Here is a 21,237-nt window from a genome sequence, read left to right on the forward strand (position 1 = left end):
CTGGAGCCTGTGCTCCGCAACAAGAGAGGCCCGCGCACCGCGATGAAGAGTGGCCCCCGCTTGCCGCAACTAGAGAAAGCCCTCGCACAGAAATGAAGACCCAGCACAGCCAAAAACTTAAAAAAACAACAACAAAAAAATCCCATTAAAACATGCTTGTTTTTAAAAAAAAAAAAAAAAAAAAAAAAAAGGGCCTTGCAAAGATTCATTTTACTACAAAAAGGAACAGACTTTCTGAGGTCTGAAGGGATTTGTACTTGAAGATACTCCAGTGAGCAGGGGGTCATGTTGAGCCTTCTGCAGACAGAATTGTTTCAAATCTGCAGCTGCCTGGGAAACCTTCACGCGGTTGAGCCCGGCCTCCAGCCGGAGCTGTTGAACCACTTTATTCACAGCGGCGACGCTGGAGGAACCAGACATGGCGAACGCGAGAGCTGGGCAGATCGGCAATCCGTCGGTGGATCGGTGGTGGGTCCTCCAAGGGTAATTGTAAGGAACAAATGCAATAAGGACTGTAAACCACTCAGCACCATGCCTGGTAAACAGTAAATATTTATTTATATTATTATTACTAAGAAATATATGCTAAGAATTTGGGGGTATTTAGGAAGAGGAGAGCATCCAAAGGAATAAAAAGATATAATCCCCCCAAAAATAAAATCCCTATCAAAACCCTAGCAGGCTTTATTGCAGAAATTGACAAGCTGATCCTGAAATTTATATGGAAATACAAAGGCTCTAGAAGAGCCAAACCAGTTTTGAAAAAGAACATAGTTAAAGGACTTACACATTCCAAATTCAAAATGTACTATAAAACTACAGAAATCAAGACATTGTGGTACTGGCATAAGGATAGACATGTAGATCAATGGAACAGAATAGAGTCCAGAAATAAACATTTTTATGGTCAATTTCTTTTTAAAAAATATTTATTTATTTGGCTGCACCGGGTCTTAGTTGCGGCATGCAGGATCTTCGTTATGGCATGTGGGATCTTTTTTTTTTTTTTTTCCAGTTGCGGCGTGCGAATTCTTAGTTGCGGCATGTGGGATCTAGTTCCCCAACCAGGGATCAAACCCGGGCCCCCTACACTGGGAGCACGGAGGCTTAGCCACTGGAGCACCTGGGAAGTCCTTGGTCAATTTATTTTTGACAAAGGTGCCAAGGCAATTCCATAGGAAAAGGATTGTCTTCAATATATAGTGCTGGTACAATTGGATAACAGGCAAAAATACGGAGTTAAACCCTTAGCTCACACTATACACAAAATAGATCACAGACCCAAAAGGTAAGAGCTGAAACCATAAACCTTTAAGAATAAAACATGCGAGTAGGGGACTTCCCTGGTGGCACAATGGTTAAGAATCTACCGCCAATGCAGGGGACACGGGTTCGAGCCCTGGTCCAGGAAGATCACACATGCTGTGGAGCAACTAAGACTGTGTGTGCCACAACTACTGAGCCTGCGTTCTAGAGCCCATGAGCCACAACTACTGAAGCCCGCGCGCCTAGAGCCCGTGCTCTGCAACAAGAGAAGCCACCGCAATGAGAAGCCACACACCGCAGAGAAGAGTAGCCCCCGCTCGCCACAGCTAGAGAAAGCCCGCATGCAGAAACGAAGACCCAATGCAGCCACAGATAAAAATAAATTAATTAATTAAAAAAAAAAGAAAACATAGGAGTAAATCTTTGTGTCCTTGGGTTAGGCAAAGTGTTCTTAAATTTGACACCGAAAGCAAGATTCATAAAAGAAGAAATAAATTGGACTTCATCAAAGGTAGAAACTTTTGTTCTTCACAGACACCATTAAGAAAATGAAAAGACAAGCTACAGACTGGGAGAAAACATTTGCAAATCATGCATCTGATGAAGACTTGTATCCAGAATATATAAAGAACTCTTGCAATTCAATAATAAGATAACCCAATTTTAAAATGGGTTTAAATATTTTACCAAAGAAGAGATATGAATGGCTATTAAGTACATGAAAAGATGTTCAACATAGTCATTAGAGAAATGCAAATTAAAACCGCATCTACTAGAATGTCTACAATAAAAGGAGAGACAATATCGAGCATTGGCAAGGGTGTGGAGAAACTGGAGCTCTCATATGTTGCTGCTGGGAATGTAAAACGGTGCAGCCACTTTGGAAAAATTTGGCTGTTCCTCAAGATGTTAAACATACATTTACCATAGGACTCAGCAAATGCACAACTAGATATTTACCAACATAAAGGAAAATATGTTCTCATAAAAACTTGTACACAAATGCTCATAGCAATATTATTCACAACACCCAAAAAGTGGAAACAATCCCAATATCCATCAACTGGCGAATGGATCAACAAAAGCGGTATGTCCATAAAATGGAATTATATTCAGCAATAGAAAGGCATGAACTACTACTGATAGATGCTACAACATGGATGAACCTCAAAATCATTATGCTAAGTGAGAGAAGCCAGAAGCAAAAGACCACATATTGTATGATTCCATTTATATAAAATGTATATTCCATTTATATAAAATTCCATTTATATAAAATCTATATATAGAGAGACCACTAGTGGTTGCCTGGGGCCAGAGATGGATACGGGGATTGACTGCAAATGGGATTGACATGAGGGATCTCTTTGTGGTGATGGAAATGTTTAAAATCTGGATTGTGGTGATGGTTGCACAACTCTGTAAATTTACTTAAAAGCATTGAATTGTATACTTTTTTTTTTTTCTTCTCGCGCCTTGCAGCTTGTGGGATCTTAGTTCCCCCACCAGGGATTGAACCCAGGCCCCGGCCGTGAAAGCGCCGAATCCTAACCACTGGACCGCCAGGGAATTCCCCAAGTTGGAACCAATGTTAATACTATTATTAATAGCATTATTTTCAGTCACATTTCTATTTCCAATAAAAGTTTCTGACAGTGAAGCATATTATATACTGCTACCAACAAATTATATATTTTTTATTGAGATATAATTCACATACCATAAGATTCACCCTTTTAAACAGTACAATTCACTGTTTTTTAGTATATTTGCAGTTGTGTAACCATCACCACTAATTCCACATCTTTATTACCTCAGTGGGTTTTCTGAATTGGCTGGTACGGTATAACTATTTAGAATGTAAGATAAATTCGAAATTTAGGAACTTATAAATTTAGAAGTTAAATTTGTTCAAATTTAGGAACTAAATGCCTCCGCCCAAATACAATATATTGTACAGTTTCTACCATCACTTAACCAATGAATGCATTTATTGAAATGTAACTTCCTATTTTAGGTTAACTGTTGTACCCAAAACTTGTGTGATAGAAAACATATATATATATAAATATATATGTTTTATATATGTAAACATATATATGTTTACAAAATACGTTTATTTTATTGAAGTATAGTTGATTCACAATGTGTTAATTTCTGCTGTACAGCAAAGTGATTCAGTTTTATATACATTCTTTTTCATATTCCTTTCCATTATGGTTTACCACAGAATGTTGAATATAGTTCCCTGCGCTATACAGTAGGACCTTGTTGTTTATCCATTCTATATGTAATTGTTTGCATCTGCTAATCCCAAACTCCCAATCCATCCCTCCCCGACTCTCCCTCCCCCTTGGCAACCAGAAGTCTGTTCTCTGTCTGTGATTCTGTTTCGTAGATAAGTTCATTTGTCATATTTTAGATTCTGCATATGTGATATCATATGGTATTTGTCTTTCTCTGATAGAAAACATATATTAATTTTAATCTTGCTTAAGTATTCAATGACCACAGGTAACTGAAATACTTACTCATTTCTCCTTACATTTTTTTCTGGCTAGAAATGAAGACCTGTACATGGTAGAAAATTTGTAAAGTGTAGAAATGCATGACGAGAAATGAAACTTACTGTAATTCTTTTTAACACGACGAAAAAGGGGTTAAGAAAGTCTCAAAAATCTTTAAATTTTAAAATACCGATTTATTGGTAATCGTTCCAGTGAAGAAGTGGGTTTTCTCGGATTTGTTTTTTTCATACAGAATAGTTTCTTGTTATTATATGCACATTTTACTGAAAATCAGGAAGTCAAACAAGAAAGCAATAGCTCTTACTAGAAACAAAATTCCAAGTATATTAAAATAAGTCAGAGATTATAAATATCTTTAGTATATTCACTACTCTTTGCTTTTTTCACTGTTTTAAAAAATAAATCCCCAAAGAATAATTTTACATTTGATTTTAGAGCAGGTGATTTTTAACTATACTTTCTTACATTTAAGATTTACAAAAAATATGTATGTACAGATTGTTTTACGTTCTTGGGATTAAAAAAAAAAACATATTTGATGACTCCCAATTTCCACTGAATACTATCTGTACTCTCAAACATGACATTTGAAGACCTTCACTTTTCATTAGCTGCAGAAAAAGTACATTGAATATTTAGAAACAAGAAAGAGTAAAGAAAATAGAGATGGAAATTCGGATCGACTTAAAAAAAAAAAATTGGGGCGCTCTCACGACACCTAACTTCTATCCAATGCTAGCTCCATTAGCGCCACCATGGACCACCTCCCTGGCTCTAGAAACCTCCCTCCGAGAACAAGTTAGACTTTGCTTTTGCCCTCCCTGGGCCGCGAAACCTCCGCGTGAGGGCGCCCTCCCCACCGCCCGCTCGGTGCGCGGCCACTTTCCGGCCAAGGGCCCCGGCCAGACCCGGAGCTGATTTCGCCTTATTAAATTATAGAAATCGGTAAAGAAGGACATCCCCAGTGCCTAGCCTCACACCCCAGATAAGAATCCCAGATTTCGGGAAATTCTTTCGGCCCTCCCCACGGGAAACGGAAATGGCTACACCCTCCCCAGCGCGCGCGTCGGTTGCATCACCCGCCTAGCAAGGGGCCTTTTTTAGGGCTGCCCTCACCGTTGCCTGCACAAATATGCAACAGGTCTGCTGCGAATAGATCCTGAAACTGGCCTTGTGTTTTTTAGTCAGCCTGCCGGCAGGCACTGTACAAATCCATGGGGAGAAAAGTCCAAGCAGTGAGGCCTCCGCTGCCCCGGCCATCCTCCTCTCCCAGGCCTGGGCCCTAGTCGGCCCTCCCGCCTCCGCTGCCCCGCCCTGCACAAGGGGGCTTGCGAACGGTCAGGCAGCCACCCGGACGACTTCCTTCCTCTCCGGGCAAGATGGCGGGGGGTGAGGCTGGTGTGACTCTAGGGCAGCCGCACCTTTCTCGGCAAGATCTCAACACTTTGGTAAGTCATCGCTCTGACAGGATGCTGAAGGAGGTCAGGAGTGGGGATGACCGGGCCTTCCGGGAGGCTTTGAGACGAGGCAGTGCCGAGCTGTCGGGAGCATGGGTTAGGAGGGAGACCCGGAGCCCGGCGCCGTAAGTCGTGCTCGCGCCGCTCCATGCGCCTCTGCTAGTATGCGAGCTGGGAATGAGGCTATGCGGTCGTGGGACCCCGAGCCTCCCGAATGATTCGGCTGGAAAAGTCACAGTGTTAAGCGTCATTAAGGCTTTTCAGTTCGGAAGGCCTGGGAAGGGAGTATCTACACTGTGCTTAGTGCTAATGCTCTCAAGGGTGGGGGACCTCAAGCTTCCACATCTCCCATAGTCATTGTGTAACGATGAAGGACTTTTAGGGCTTCCCAGTCATCAGAGTCCAAGGTTGCTTGTACAGAAAAAGCGCTTTAGAAGTAGAAGAGGGCTATTCAAATGGTGGAGAGCTGTAGGTAGCAAATGTAAAGTCAAAGTTGTGATTTGTCTTATGTACAGCGATTTAAAATAAAAATGTTCGATTGCAGGATGTTACCAAGTTGACGCCACTTTCACATGAAGTTATCAGCAGACAGGCCACAATTAATATAGGTAAGATAAGAATAACTTGGAGACCTGACTTAATTGATCTCTGGCCACTAATTTTAACCTCTCACTTTGTGTGATTACCTGAATTACATGAAGATGCAGATATTCAATAAATAGATGTTCAGCTCTTGCGAGCCAAGCACCTGCTAGATATTTTTGGGAAGCCCATGTTGCCCGTGCCTAGCTTACAGACTAGGTGAGAAGAAGCGATAAATACATAAGAAAAGTTTAATAGCATAAGGTGATTGTAGTCATGTAGCATTTTAAAGAAGAGGGGGAAACGCGACTGTACTTGCCACACAGGGTTATTGCAAGGGCAGAGTTTGCGGAAGTTTTGTTTGATATATAAGCTATTATTAACTAGATAATTTTTTTTTCTTAATTGGCACATAGAAGTTCAGAGAAGAAGTTACGTTGACTGATTGTAAATTTGGGGTATTTGAGAGTCTGCACAAACAACACAGTAAAACCTAGTTAAAAGTAAGACTCTACCATGAGGCTGTTAAAAACTTATAAGATATGTGCTACCCTTGACAGCATTACCGTAATGATACCTGAGTTGTTTTCTTGTTTTCATGGATTCCTTTTTGTTGTGTGAGGGCTCCTCATATCTATTTACTTCACTCTGAAAATGCTGGAAAGTTTCTTGATATGCAAGATTTCATGTACTTTTTACCAAGTGTTTATTTTAAATGAAGGCATTCTTTTCTGTGAGTAAAAACATAAGATGGGTAGCTTTTATTATGCTGAGTATGGTTTAAAACAAGGTTGTCGGTTACGTGGAAAGTTCTCCTCAGTCCTGTATCAGAGTAAGTTTTTTGTAATCAAGGATGTGTAGGAGGAGAAATTGAAGTCACTATTGGTTTTACATTGATGTTTACAGTGAGTTATGGCTTTGGGTTTTCTACTCTAAAACTGAAAAAATACGTTGTGTAACTGAATGCACATGAGTTAATTTTTGTACTTTGTCTATAGGTACAATTGGTCATGTAGCTCATGGGAAGTCTACGGTTGTAAAAGCTATTTCTGGAGTTCACACTGTCAGGTTCAAAAATGAACTAGAAAGAAATATTACAATCAAACTTGGCTATGCTAATGCTAAGGTGAGCTGTGTATAGTGAAATTAGAAACTAACTTTAATTGTTGAATGTGCAGATAACAAATCCAAGTCTTTTTTTCATTGGAACTTTTAGATTTATAAACTTGACGACCCAAGTTGTCCTCGGCCAGAATGTTATAGATCCTGTGGAAGTAGTACACCCGATGAGTTTCCTACAGATATTCCAGGGACCAAAGGGAACTTCAAATTAGTCAGGTGACCTCTTTTCTGCTAAAAACACTTTACACTTCATATTTTGTTGTTGTGTGATTTGTGCTTTTTGAAATATTTAACTGAGATTTTAAACAGTGAGCCTAATTGTTGAATGGCTTTATTTTTGCATTATTTTGTTTTTCTTGTCCATAATGACAATAATTGGAAAAGTCAAGTATTGAAACCTACATTAAGAGATGTACATGTAAGTTCTCCAAAGGAAAAGTATCACATAAGCAGAATGAAATGGAGGGAAACACAGCTCATTGGATTTAAGGGATTCTTTTTGCCAGGCCTCCTAAATTTCTCTTAAACAGTGTGGTTTCTGTTTCTTAGAGGAGAACAAAGCCATTCTTAATCACGTTTTTTAAATACACGGGCTTGTTACCCATCTGTTTTCTGAATATGATTGCATATACTTATTCTTTATTAGAGGATACTGTCATCCACCCAGCGATGTTTATGGGGGTTGGGGATATTCCACAAAGAAATTGTAGATTGCGGCAGAGCTGGGACTAGGGAGAGGCGAATGAAGCCCAAAGTTTAAGAGGAGGGAGAAGCTTTAAAAAGAAAAGGAAAAAAAAGGGCCTTGGTAATCAAGATAAATAGTATTATTTATTTATTTTTAAATTAAAAAAAAATTTTTTTTGGCCCCACTGTGCAGCTTGTGGGATCTTAGTTCCCCGACAGCTCAAACTACTAGTGTTTTGCTTTTCATTATCACTTGGGGTTTTTTGTTTGATTTGCTTTTGTCATGGCATTGTTGCTGATCCTGTTTTCATTTAAATTTTTGATATTTTGTTCATCATGGATTTTTTGCATGAATTTTGATTTTTTTAAATATTAAATTTAAATATTGTTTTGATTACTGGATTTTTTGGGGCACCCCCTTAAATTTTGCACCTAGGGCGAGTGGCTCACTTGCCTCACCCTAGTTGTGGCCCTTATCAGATATCAGCAGACTTTTCCTGCAAAAGGCCCAATAGTAAATATTTTCAGCTTTGCAGGCCATAGATTCTCTTTGCACCTACTCATTTCTGCTCTTGTGTTGTGAAAGCAGACATGATGTGCAGGAGTGGTTATGGCAGTGGGCCAGTCTGCTGCCCCTATTTTAGATCGTGAGTGTGAGCATACAATTATTAAAAATAATGATTCCGAATGAGTAGCATAATTTTGTTTAAATGGTGCTGCCATCTGCACTTCAGATGGGCAATTCCAGCTTTTCAAGATGCTAGAGAAGTTTTTGGCAAATTTTTTCAGATGGCACTGCCCATTCTGTTAACACTGGTTTAGCTTTCAAATCAATGACATTCCCAGTATATACTTTATACCATATTCACTTTGATTGGATTTGGGAGTTTTTGTATCCAGTTATTTCTACACATAGCTAATTTCATTTGCTTTGTAATCATCTGCAGTGATTTTACTCTCAGCCAGTAGGTAATTTTTGTTGTTGTTCTTTTCATATTTTATTTTTTCCCTCCAGTTTTATTGAGATATAATTGACATACAGCACTGTATAAGCTTAAGGTATACAGCATAATGGCTTGACCTACATACGTCGTGAAAGGATGATCACAATAAGTTTAGTGAACATCCATCATCTCATATAAACTTAAATGAGTAGAAAAAAAATTTTTCCCTTATGATGAGAACTCTTATGATTTATTCTGTTAACAACTTTCGTATATAACAAACAGTGGTGTTAACTATATTTATCATATTGTACATCATATTTCTAGTACTTATTTATCTTATAACTGAAAGTGTGTACCTTTTGACTGCTTTCATTCGATTCCCCCTCCCTCCATCTCCCACCTCTGGTAACCACAGATCGGGTAACCACAAATCTGATCTCTTTTTCTATGAGTTTTTTTGTTTGTTTGTTTTTGAAGTATATTTGAGCCAGTAGGTAATCTTATTTCTAAGGTCTAGAAACACCAAGTCCTGTAACCACTTGACTTTACAGAAATAAGAATTATTTCCATATTCTTATTCCATATCTATATGTAATATTCATATTCTATATTCAAAGGGATTTAATTTTAGGAAATCTGTAACTCAAATGTTGAAGTATTGATTGGTCTTAGGACTGATTGCTGTTTTTTAATTGTTAGACATGTTTCCTTTGTTGACTGTCCTGGCCACGATATTTTGATGGCTACTATGCTGAATGGTGCCGCAGTGATGGATGCAGCTCTTCTGTTGATAGGTAAATACGTCAGAACTGGTTTGGACAAATCATTGTGGAGCAAATCCAAAATGGACTATTTAAAGGGAAACTAAGGCCTTTAAGGGCCACATCCAGTACCTAAAGGTGACGGAAATGGGAACTAACATGTCAACCAGGATGATATCCTTGTCTACCAGCTATCACAAAATACTAAAGATAGACCTAGGGCAGATGTCTTGTGAGAATTCTTTTGGTAGTATATATTTGAAAAAATAGCATTTTCTCCCCTTAGATCACATGAAATGATTTATTAGTTTTATATTTACATGTAAAAGCGCATGTATTATTTTTGTGTGTGCATCTTTGAGTTGTCTACTGCAACACTGGTGTATAATGGTTTTATTTAGATGCAAATCTCATAATAAGTGCTGAAGTCTAGATGAATTGGGGTTTTCAAGGCTGGTGTTGTGCCACCTTCCTTATGTGAGCTGTCAAGAGATTTTGTTGCTATGGGATATAATTTTTAAAAGTATGCCGAGCGTATATAGTACAGGACACCTGAACATCATCACTTAGGATGGTCATTAAGGTGCCCAAAAAACATACCTATTTCTTTATAATACCAATGGTTGTTTTTAGTGTTCTTCCCTCGGTTTGTTAGGGAGTAGCCTCTGATAGTAGCTGAAATTCATGGACTGTGTTAAGTGTCTTCCCTTAATTACTCTCTGCCTCTCAGGAGCTTGACTGGGCCAGAACGTCTCTAAGACTAGACAGAGCCAGAGGGCTCTTCCTTATGCCTGAGCAAAAGCTAAGGGCAGACCCTGAGATGCTAAACTTGTGGATTCCAAGCTTTTGGCTTAGGACCAGGGAAGAGAGCCAAATGATCAGGAGGCTCCAGTGAATCCAGACACAGTGGCTGAAGCAGGGGCAAAGGTGGATGCTCGGCAACGATCCAGGACTTTTGCCTTGAGTAGGGCTAGGGCAGTCAAGCGTTTCCTTTTTTAGATGTCAGCTAGTGTTTTTTTGGTAGTACAATACACATAACACAAAATTTAGCATTTTAGCCATTTAAAGTATACAATTCAGTGATATTAAGTACATTCACAGTGTTCTACAAGTGTCAGCACTGTCTAGTTTTGTAACATTTTCATCACCCCAGGAGGAAACCCTGTGCCCATTAAGCAATCCTTCTGATCCCCCTTTCCCTCAGTCCCTGGCAACCACTAACCTGCCTTCTGTCTCTTATGGATTTGCCTATTCTGGCAAATATTTCTAGCTAATTCTCATGCATTTTTTTTATTCTTTATCATTTAGCTGGTAATGAGTCTTGTCCTCAGCCCCAGACTTCTGAACACCTGGCTGCTATAGAAATCATGAAACTGAAGCATATTTTGATTCTACAAAATAAAATTGATTTGGTAAAAGAAAGCCAGGCTAAAGAACAGTATGAACAGATCCTTGCATTTGTACAAGGTAAGAAGCCATAATATCTAATAAAAATCCTCCTCAGTGATCGTAAAATAAACGAAAGCATTTAAAAAAAAAACAAACCTTAAGTCTTCGGAATTCCCTGGCGGTCCAGTGGTTAGGATTCTGCACTTTCACTGCTGAGGGAGTGGGTTCAATCCCTGGTCGGGGAACTAAGATCCCGCAAGCCACGTGGCATGGCCAAAAAATTTAATTAATTAATTTTAAAAAAATCCATAAAAAAAAACTTCAGTCTTACACTGTTCTTACTGAGTAGCTACTTTTAGAATTGAAACTGACAATGATTTATTTTATCTTTTAGTGTTCCTTTCCTCTAACAGCATAGTGTTTTTCATTTCAGGGAAGACATCTTATTATTGACATTTGATCCTCTCTTAGCCTTGTTTTTCTTGTTAGAAAGGTTGATTTCCTATGCACCCAGTTCTCTCATAACAAAAAAGAATAAATCATTTTGATTAAAATATCATTGTGTTTGGTCCGTTTCTTTCACCAGCCTGTTTGACATTTAATTAATAAGGAGCAAATACTATATATGCCATCAGTCTTTGATTAGCAGAGTCTATAATTTTATCTTGACATTTATTGGGAAGTTAATTACATGTTATTAGAAATCTTTCAACTAGTAAAGTGCTCTTTCCCAGGAGTGTTAGTATTTTGTTCTTTTGAGCAGTTTTATCATTTTGGTGTATTAAATATATCTATTAATATATTTTGACTTTTTTTTCCCTTAAATGCAATAGTATTCATTTTCAGGAGCAAAAACAAACATAGAATGCTGGCACTTTTCTAAAAAGAATTATCATTTTCTACCTGTTGCTGGCATTTGTGTGGGGATGTTTAGGCATCTATTTTAGTAATCTTAACTGTTTCCTATAATATGTAAAGAACAAGTTCTGTAAAACTGAAGAATTTTGATCTTTCTGAATTTTGTCTTATAGGTACAGTAGCAGAAGGAGCTCCTATTATTCCAATTTCTGCTCAGCTAAAATACAATATTGAAGTTGTCTGTGAGTACATAGTAAAGAAAATTCCAGTACCCCCAAGAGACTTTACTTCAGAACCCCGACTTATTGGTAAGTGATAGGATTTTGTCTGATCTTTTCCACATTGGTGATTCCTCTTTAAGGGAATCAGCAATGATTTCTGCAGAGGTGATAATAAATTACAATCTCCATAAAATTTTTTTTGAACTCAATTAATTCTGAGATTGTATTAGCAGTGCTAGATTGCATTACTGGTGAGAGAAAGTTTTGAATACAGAAGGAACTTTTAGTCTTTTTGTGCTTGGTATGTGATATGTTACGTGATTGAGATGGAGTAATGCATTATTCTGTATGGAATTATGTTTTAGTCAGGAACAGGATATTAGAATTTCCATATAAATTATTTCATTGTACCATTAATGAAGATTTTCATCTCTTTCAACTTATTTAAGTTCATATACCAATATTGGTATAATTTGATCATCTAAACTCGTGATTTCTACATAGATATAGGAGCCTTTTCAAAATGGACATTTGAACCCCTCCCTTCATCCAGGCCCCCCCTCTGTGTGTTGTGGGAAGGGTTCTTTTGGGTGATTGTGATGTGTACCCCTTGTTAATGATCACTGCTCTCAGGACTGAAGTCCAGGTCACATAGTTCTAGGGTTGTGGGGTTTTTTGGTTTTTTTAAATTAATTAATTAATTAATTTATCTTTTGGCTGTGTTGGGTCTTTGTTGCTGTGCGTGGGCTTTCTCCAGTTGCGGCGAGCCGGGGCTACTCTTCGTTGCGGTGCACGGGCTCTAGGCGTGCCAGCTCAGTAGTTGTGGCTCGCGGGCTCAGTAGTTGTGGCTCGTGGGCTCTAGAGCGCAGGCTCAGTAGTTGTGGAGCATGGGCTTAGTTGTTCCGCGGCATGTGGGATCTTCCCAGACCAGGGATCGAACCCTTGTCCCCTGCATTGGCAGGTGGATTCTTAACCACTGCGCCACCAGGGAAGTCCAATCCTAGGGTTGTTTTGAAGTTTTAAAACTACATTTTTAATGCAGAAATCATATAATATAGAGGTATAAGAAGATAAAGGTCTACAATCTCCCTGCCTCGCCCCTTAGCCCTGAAGTAACCAAAGTAAACAGTTGGTGTGTACTATTCCCGCACCTTTCTCTTTGTTCATATCATCATGTATAAACATATACACATTTCTTGTTTTAGTTTTTGTTTGTGGAAGTGGGATCATACTATGCATAACTAGTTTTTTTTTTTTCCTTAACAGTATATGGAGGTTATCCTTCCACATCATTACATGTGCTCTAACATTCTTTTTTAATAGCTGCATGATACTCCATACTCTGGGTGTACCATAATATGCCTCCTATCAATGAACTTTTAAGTTATTTCCACTTTTTCCATCGTAATTAAGGTTGCAGTATACTTAGTTGGAATAATATTAGATTTTGTCACGAAGTCCCCCTTGTATAAGTCTTATGTGTCTACTATTTTAGAGAAGTTAATCAAATTTTTCTGAAGTTAAAGTGAATAGAATTGGCTTTAATTTGTTTTGTTTTGTTTTAGTTATTAGATCCTTTGATGTCAACAAACCTGGCTGTGAAGTTGATGACCTTAAGGGGGGTGTAGCTGGTGGTAGTATTCTAAAAGGAGTATTAAAGGTAAACTAGGTTTTGGTTGTTGTGTTTTTATTTTGTTTGTTTTTCTCTTGTCTTAATTAGGAAAATAGTATGAACACTCCAAATTGAAAAATAATTTTTTTCTTCATGGTGTCTAGTACTTGATATAGATTTCTTTGTTTACTATTATATCTTTTGAGTGTGTTTGACTTCTAACTTGATAGGCTTCTATGAATATGGAGCACATTTTATATGGTGATAGGCCTGTGTGGTAGGTAGTTTGAAACATTTGGATGGTTCTGGTTTTGAAGATCTCTCCCACATCTTTTTTTTTAAATAGTGATCTTTGAAATAGAGAAAGGATTGCTTTTCAGTTTTGTTTTCTTCCTGTTAAGACTTTTTGTATGTAATGGAAATCGTGTTGTCCCACAAATTCTAATCACTAATTTATATTTTTACAGGTGGGCCAGGAGATAGAAGTCAGACCTGGTATTGTTTCCAAAGATAGTGAAGGAAAGCTCATGTGTAAACCCATCTTTTCCAAAATTGTATCACTTTTCGCAGAGCATAATGATCTTCAGTATGCTGCTCCAGGAGGTCTTATTGGTAAAGATTTTTCTCTCATCCCTACGTTTTTAATTTGTGGATATTCATGGTACTTTTCATGAGAAACATATTACTCATAAAGATATATTATGGATTTTTATTATTATATATTATAGATTTTTAATTTGATGTTTAATAATTGAATGGGGTAGAGGAACATATGTGGTTAAGCTGTTGATTTTAGGTCATAAGATGGTTTCACGTGTTTGTAAAAATTATTTTTAAACATAAAGTAGAATTTTGGTTTAGTTTTTAAAGCAGCTCCTTTTTAGCAGTAACAAAGTTAAGTTTTATGTCCTATCATTTAAAATACCTAACTATACTTTTTTTTTTAGCCTACATGGTTTTGGGGGTAGAGTGGTGGTGGTTTTTTGTTTTTGTTTTTGTTTTTTTTAATGTATGTTTTGCAAATGGAGAGTTACCCACAAATGTCAGCTGAATCATGTCAGATCATAGTTACACTGAGGTGGGAATTAAAGAAGATAACTTCCGTTATGTTGGAATTACTGAGATAATTTATGGATCTTCTGATCTCATACAATAGTGTATTACCAGATACCCAGAAAAAGGCAAGGTACAGTGAGAATTAGAGGTATTATAACTTTTGGATTAAAGAAGGAAACATTTGGTGAAGGAGTTTGTCTTTTTGTTCTCTGGTGTTTGGCTATATAATTCATTTTTCTATTGTTATCTTGTAATTAGGAGTTTACCGTGTATAATTTTATCCTTTTTGTTTGTTTTGTAAACAAGGAAACTCTGGAGACTTCTAAACTTTAACTTATGGAACTTTTCAAACATAAAAGTAGATCAGTGTAATGTAGTGTAATGTGTGGTCATGTAGCCACCACCCAGTTTCAACAGTTAATACTTTACCACTCTTTTTCTTTTACTTTGGCCACGCTACACGGTTTGCGGGATATTAGTTCCCCGGAACCTGGGCTCACGGCAGTGAGAGCACCAACTCCTAACCACTGGACTGCCAGGAATTCCCAATACTTTACTATTCTTGCCTCATCTTTGTATCTTCTTCCCTCTTCTCCTTGAAAGACCATACAGCTAAAATATTTTGAAGGGGATCCCAGGAATCATACAGAGTCTTTAAGCTATCTTTTTGATCAGCCTTCCAGGGGAGAAATGGCAGGCAAATATCCTGAAAACTACTCATTATGAATTTCGTATCTTTTCAACCTTCATTAAGGATATTCAGGCTCATTTTTGAGTTAGGCTCTTAGCTCTGTTTGTCCTTTGCTTAGAATTTAAATCAAGAGAATCTTTCTGTTCTCAAATGCTCAACTAACCCATGAGTTTACAGTTCTGTTTCTTCAGATAAAACAGGTATTTTGTCACATCTGTGTAGCTAATACATGAGTATGAAAGTATAAGTGTGTATTAAAATGTATAAGTATATGCTGTACTTGTTTGACTAAGTTTTTTGGGTAAACAGCTTTATAGGAAATAAAATGTTGAACAATTAAATGTATATCTTATTTTGTATTAGGAGTTGGAACAAAAATTGACCCCACTTTGTGCCGGGCTGATAGAATGGTGGGGCAGGTACTTGGTGCAGTTGGAGCTTTACCTGAGATCTTCACAGAACTGGAAATTTCCTATTTCCTGCTTAGACGGCTTCTAGGTGTACGCACTGAAGGAGACAAGAAAGCAGCAAAAGTAAGTGCTTTCTGTAATTCCTGTTCCAAAAAAAGTAACAGTGAAATTAAGACCAGTTTTGAGGTTCATTTGTTTTCAGCTAACATGGGATTAAGAAAAAAGAAGAGGTAGATAAATTTGACTTCCTGAAAATTGAGAACTTCTGTATGGCAGTCAGTTCAAAGTAAAACAAAACAGGAAACAGTACGTCATGTATGACATGATAATTCCTATTATCCATGTGACTTTTTTAAAAAGTCTTACTGAGATCAGGTTGGCAGAGATGGAAAATTGCTGACATCTTTTGTTGGCAAGGTTGTAGGAAAATAAGCAGTTATTTGGAAAGCATTTTCTTGATTTTGGGGTTTATTTTTCCCCCCTTGATTTCCCTAGGTGCAAAAGCTGTCTAAGAATGAAGTGCTTATGGTGAACATAGGATCCCTGTCGACAGGAGGAAGAGTTAGTGCAGTCAAGGCTGATTTGGGCAAAATCGTTTTGACTAATCCTGTGTGCACAGAAGTAGGAGAAAAAATTGCACTTAGCCGAAGAGTTGAGAAACACTGGCGGTAAGTTTATTAAATAAGCCTTTGTCAGTGTCTAATAAAAAAGACAGAATCAGTTTTCTTAACACACGCACAAACACACTTTACCTGGAACGCAACAGTTACTGTACTGTGGTTTCAACTCTCAACTGTTTATTCAATGACTTCGAAATCTGTGTTTCTAGGCCTGATTTGTGATAGACACAGCCTATGCGAAAACCAGTGAACTTAGGTTTAATATCTCCCTTATCTTTTTCTGAACCGTTTGAGGAATAGGTTGCCCCTTGATGTCTTCATAGTTTGGTGTATATTTCCTAAAAACAAGGATATTCTCTTATATAACCACTTAACAAGTTTAACATTGTTAAAATACTGAAATCTACAGTCTTTTCCAGTGCTATCACTTCTTCCAGTAATGTCCTCTGTGTCCTCCATCTAGGATCATGCATTGCATTTAGTTTTCATGTCTCTTGATCTCTAATCTGGAACTTCCTCAGCCTTTCTTTCTTTTTTAATTAATTAATTTATTTATTTATTTATTTATTTATTTTTGGCTGTGTTGGGTCTTCGTTTCTGTGTGAGGGCTTTCTCTAGTTGCGGCAAGTGGGGGCCACTCTTCATCGCGGCGCACGGGCCTCTCACTATCACGGCCTCTCTTGTTGCGGAGCACAGGCTCCAGACGCGCAGGCTCAGTAGCTGTGGCTCACCGGCCTAGCTGCTCCGTGGCATGTGGGATCTTCCCAGACCAGGGCTCGAACCCGTGTCCCCTGCATTGGCAAGCAGATTCTCAACCACTGTGCCACCAGGGAATCCCTCCTCAGCCTTTCTTTGTCTTGTCATTGGCAATTTTGAAGAGTACAAGCTAGTTCCTTTCTAGACTGCTCCTCAGTTTGGGTTTACTTGGTGTTTCCTAAGATTAGGTTCAGGTTATGTATTCTTGGTTGGAATACTTCCGTGTAGGTGGTGATGTCTCTCCTTAGGGAGTCACAGCCAGAGACACATGATATCTGATTCCTCCTTGTTGAGGTTAATTTTGATCACGCAGTCAAGGTGTTAGCCAGTTTCTCCACTATATGGTTACTCTTTGTACCCTTGCAAATAAGCGTTCTGTGGGGAGACTCTATGCAAATAGCCTGCTCCTCATCAAATCCCACCCCGCTGGATTTAGCATCCACTGATGATTTTTGTCTGAATTGAGCTTGATTATGGTGTTTACAAAATGGTGATCCCCATCCCCCAACTCCACCACTCCTCATTTATCATTTGTCATTCCTTCTGCCCCGTTATTTACTTATCTAGTTATAATACGCACTCATGGCATCCTATTTTATTCAGTAGGTTATGATTCATTACTGTTCTTATTTATTTATTTTGAATTTTTGAATTTTATTTTTTATACAGCAGATTCTTATTAGTTATTCATTTTATACATATTAGTGTATATTTGTCAATCCCAATCTCCCAATTCATCCCACCACCACCTCCCCCCCCTGCCAAGTTTGTTCTCTCCATCTGTGTCTCTACTTCTGCCCTGCAAACCGGTTCATCTGTACCATTTTTCTAGGTTCCACATATATGCGTTAATATACGTATTTGTTTTTCTGACTTACTTCACTCTGTATGACAGTCTCTAGATCCATCCGTGTCTCTACAAATGACCCAATTTCGTTCCTGTTTATGGCTGAGTAATATTCCATTGTATATATATACCACATCTTTATCCATTCGTCTGTCAGTGGGCACTTAGGTTGCTTCCATGTCCTGGCTATTGTAAATAGTGCTGCAATGAACATTGTGGTACATGACTCTTTAAATTATGGTTTTCTCAGGTATATGCCCAGTAGTGGGATTGCTGGGTCGTATGTTCTATTTTTAGTTTTTTAAGGAACCTCCATACTGTTCTCCGTAGTGGCTGTATCAATTTACATTCCCACCAACAGTGCAAGAGGGTTCCCTTTTCTCCACACCCTCTCCAGCATTTGTTGTTTGTAGATTTTCTGATGATGCCCATTCTGACTGGTGTGAGGTGATAACCTGTTCTTATTTATTTTGATACCCAAATTGTCGAGGATTTGTCCAGTAGAGACCCTTTAAGTGACTCCTATGTCCTTTTGACATTTCCCCTTTTTTTTTTACCCTATTATTTTATTAAGGAATCCATTTCTATGACTGTCATGAAACCCAGGCTAGGTTAGCAGTGATGCATTCTGGAGGTAACTACATCCCACTCTGGACTTTCTGGTAATAGCCACTGTCTTCTCTACCTCAACTGAAAACCCAGAATCAGTCCCTGCCCTCCTACCTTGGGAAGATGCCAAAGCCAACTACATAAGAGGCTTTTTCAGAGAAGATGACTTTTCTTAGAAGACAAACCCTCTGCTTTGTTTTACGAAGCAGATAGCAACCCCATGGACAGGTTGGGACTTGCGCAAGCCTCAATATTTCCCCATTGGGTTTGTTTTTGTTTTTGGTTTTTTTGACAGTCCCTTACTTTGTGGCACAAGATGTTCTGGAATCATCTTGTACCTCTCCCCTGCTCCAGTTTAGAATTGGTCATTTCTCCTGAGGGGGCCCTGGTTCCTCTTAGTGGGAAATGGTATTAGAAATGCAGATACGGGTGCTAGGTGTGCTTGTTGCTCCTAAGGTGCTGTTGCTTCAGGGCGCTTCGAGTGGATAGAGCTAGGAAACATGCACATATTGTTGACTCCTATCTCTTTTCTCTTTTCCTGGTTAGTTACTGAATCTACTCTTTCCTTTCTATTCTGTGTGACCTCATTATAGCCCATACCACCATCATTTCACACATAAAAGTTATTGCAAAAGATTCCTAATTTGCCTCTTCCACTGTTACTTAAGCACTCAGTCAAAATTAATCTTCGTAAAACATTTTTTCATGCTGTACTCAGTAATTTTTAGTAGCTTCCCCTACTTTCTGATATTCAGGACCTTTCTGGAAGCCTGCTTGAATGAATTTTAAGTTTCTCCTGCTTTGTCTCATATGAACCCTCTAAATTAGACTGTTCTGTGTCCTGATTGTCGCCATAATTACTCACATCACCCTTGGCTTTGTTTTTTTCTCATTACCTACCTCCCTTATTAAGGCTTCCCTGGTACAGTGCCTCAGGATGGTCTTTCACCATTTACTGTTCAGAAGATATGAATTATTACTCTCTAATTTAGAGTTAAACTTTTTGTTCTCTTTTAAGTAAATCATTTCTGCTTTGTGGTGATTTATGCCTGCTTGATTTTACTCTCTTGTGTGATTATACTATTTGCTGTTATAGACATACTGATTTACAGTGTATTTTAAAAGAAAGGAATGATCTTTTTGTGTCTGTGTACTATTTTTTTTAATATTTATTTATTTATTTGGCTGCGCTGGGTCTTAGTTGTGGCACACAGGATCTTCGTTGCTGCGTGCAGGAGCTTTAGTTGTGGCACGCGAACTCTTAGTTGCAGCATGTGGGATCTAGTTCCCTGACCAGGGATTGAACCCGGTCCCCCTGCATTGGGAGTGCAGAGTCTTAGCCACTGGACCACCAGTGAGGTCCCTGTCTACTAATATTGTAAGAGGATTCTATCCAAATGAAATTTTATACGTTGCTTAAAAATTAGCAAGTATGTTAAAAGAAATGAAAGCATCTGAATGATCCTTATATTCTTTAGATTTGTTGTTTTTAACCCATGCTTAGGTAAGTTCTGTTGTAGAAGCTACAGTTGAGGTAGCAGTCTGGCCTGACCAGTGACTAGAGCAGACATTGAAAGAGAGAAGGAGCAGAAATCCCTCTGCTCTTGAGAGTAATCTGTTTATAGATTATCTAGTCCTCTAGGTCTTCTCTTAATTTCTGTTACCAGCTAAAGTCATGATAAAGCAAGCCATGGTGATCTGTTGAAGTGCTGTGAATGGTTAAAAAACAAAACAGAACAAAACATAAAAACGTTTTTCAAAGAGGAAAAGAGAATGAAATTAAAAAAAAAAAATCAGACTGAGGTGGTTTGTGTATCAGCGTGGCTCCTTGGGCGGACTGGAATGTTCTTCATTAGTGGTTCTGAGGGGCAGGTATATTTTGATAAGAGTGAAGATGAGCATATTTGTACTAGCACCTTTTTGTTTGCTTTTCCTATCATTCCTTCTGGCTAGAGCCCATCTCTCTGGGTCTAAGAAGATAGTGTGAGCTTTCTGAAGGAGCAGGTTTTGGAAACAAATTTAGATTTAGCAGATAGGCAAGTAAAACTAGTTATGTCATGTGATTATGTAGTAATGATAATGAAATGGATATAAAATTCATGATTTCTTTTATTTTCATTTTGCAGTTTAATTGGTTGGGGTCAAATAAGAAGAGGAGTGACAATCAAGCCAACAGTAGATGATGACTGAAGAATTAAATAACAGATTTGGATGAAGTCGGAATTTCTCTTAATAACCTAGGGGTATATTTTCAAAGCAATAGTGAGGAATTAATTTCACAGCTCATTACCTTAGGAGTAGCTGTAAGGTTACTCTCATTTTTTGGTGATGAAAATTTAACCTCTAGTACTAAAATAGGGTCTACAATAAATGTAAAAATTGGCATAATGTTGGATTGAATCTACATTTTACCAGAAATTAATCATTCCCAAATAATGTCTAATTTATACATCAGTGCAGGTTTGAAAGGAAACTGCTACAACCAGCCTTTGCTGTAGCACACATACCACTGAATCTGTTTGAAATAAAATTTTTCTTCTTATTTTTCATGATTCGTCTTTGAGTAGCTCCAGGCTTGAAGGATTATTGTTATCAGTAAAAACTTGAAGACAAATTCTTGAAGACCAACTTCCCTTTACCCCATATTTTATGTTGCTTTTATCTTTTTAACTTTGAGTGACAAATTAATAGGTTCAAATAAAATTGTCCTTTCAGGCATGAGGGCTTGTTCCCATGGACACACCTTTCTCTCCCCTTTTTTTCTGGACTAGAACACAGGAAGCTAGAGCCCGAAGTTCTCATCCTCTCCCTGTGATGCCCT

The 21,237-nt window shown here is 38.1% G+C and overlaps 1 protein-coding gene and 1 pseudogene across 1 annotated transcript in view; one reads left to right on the forward strand and one right to left on the reverse strand.

The window, feature by feature from the left end:
• EIF2S3 (eukaryotic translation initiation factor 2 subunit gamma) overlaps nucleotides 1–20,958 on the forward strand; it is a 29,015-nt gene extending 8,057 nt beyond the window's left edge. Inside the window, exons 2-13 of the mRNA XM_068532474.1 lie at nucleotides 4,979–5,242; nucleotides 5,796–5,859; nucleotides 6,832–6,959; nucleotides 7,050–7,171; nucleotides 9,286–9,380; nucleotides 10,656–10,814; nucleotides 11,768–11,902; nucleotides 13,381–13,475; nucleotides 13,895–14,039; nucleotides 15,538–15,707; nucleotides 16,080–16,252; nucleotides 20,543–20,958. Coding sequence (XP_068388575.1) covers nucleotides 5,174–5,242; nucleotides 5,796–5,859; nucleotides 6,832–6,959; nucleotides 7,050–7,171; nucleotides 9,286–9,380; nucleotides 10,656–10,814; nucleotides 11,768–11,902; nucleotides 13,381–13,475; nucleotides 13,895–14,039; nucleotides 15,538–15,707; nucleotides 16,080–16,252; nucleotides 20,543–20,606 — 1,419 coding nt within the window. The 5' untranslated portion in view covers nucleotides 4,979–5,173 and the 3' untranslated portion in view covers nucleotides 20,607–20,958. The remainder of the gene's footprint in view (nucleotides 1–4,978; nucleotides 5,243–5,795; nucleotides 5,860–6,831; nucleotides 6,960–7,049; nucleotides 7,172–9,285; nucleotides 9,381–10,655; nucleotides 10,815–11,767; nucleotides 11,903–13,380; nucleotides 13,476–13,894; nucleotides 14,040–15,537; nucleotides 15,708–16,079; nucleotides 16,253–20,542) is intronic.
• Nucleotides 203–470, reverse strand: LOC137757328 (guanine nucleotide-binding protein G(I)/G(S)/G(O) subunit gamma-5 pseudogene; annotated as a pseudogene).
• Nucleotides 20,959–21,237: the final 279 nt, after the last annotated feature.

Source organism: Eschrichtius robustus, chromosome X (assembly GCF_028021215.1).
Source record: "Eschrichtius robustus isolate mEscRob2 chromosome X, mEscRob2.pri, whole genome shotgun sequence".
Taxonomy (NCBI): domain Eukaryota; kingdom Metazoa; phylum Chordata; class Mammalia; order Artiodactyla; family Eschrichtiidae; genus Eschrichtius; species Eschrichtius robustus.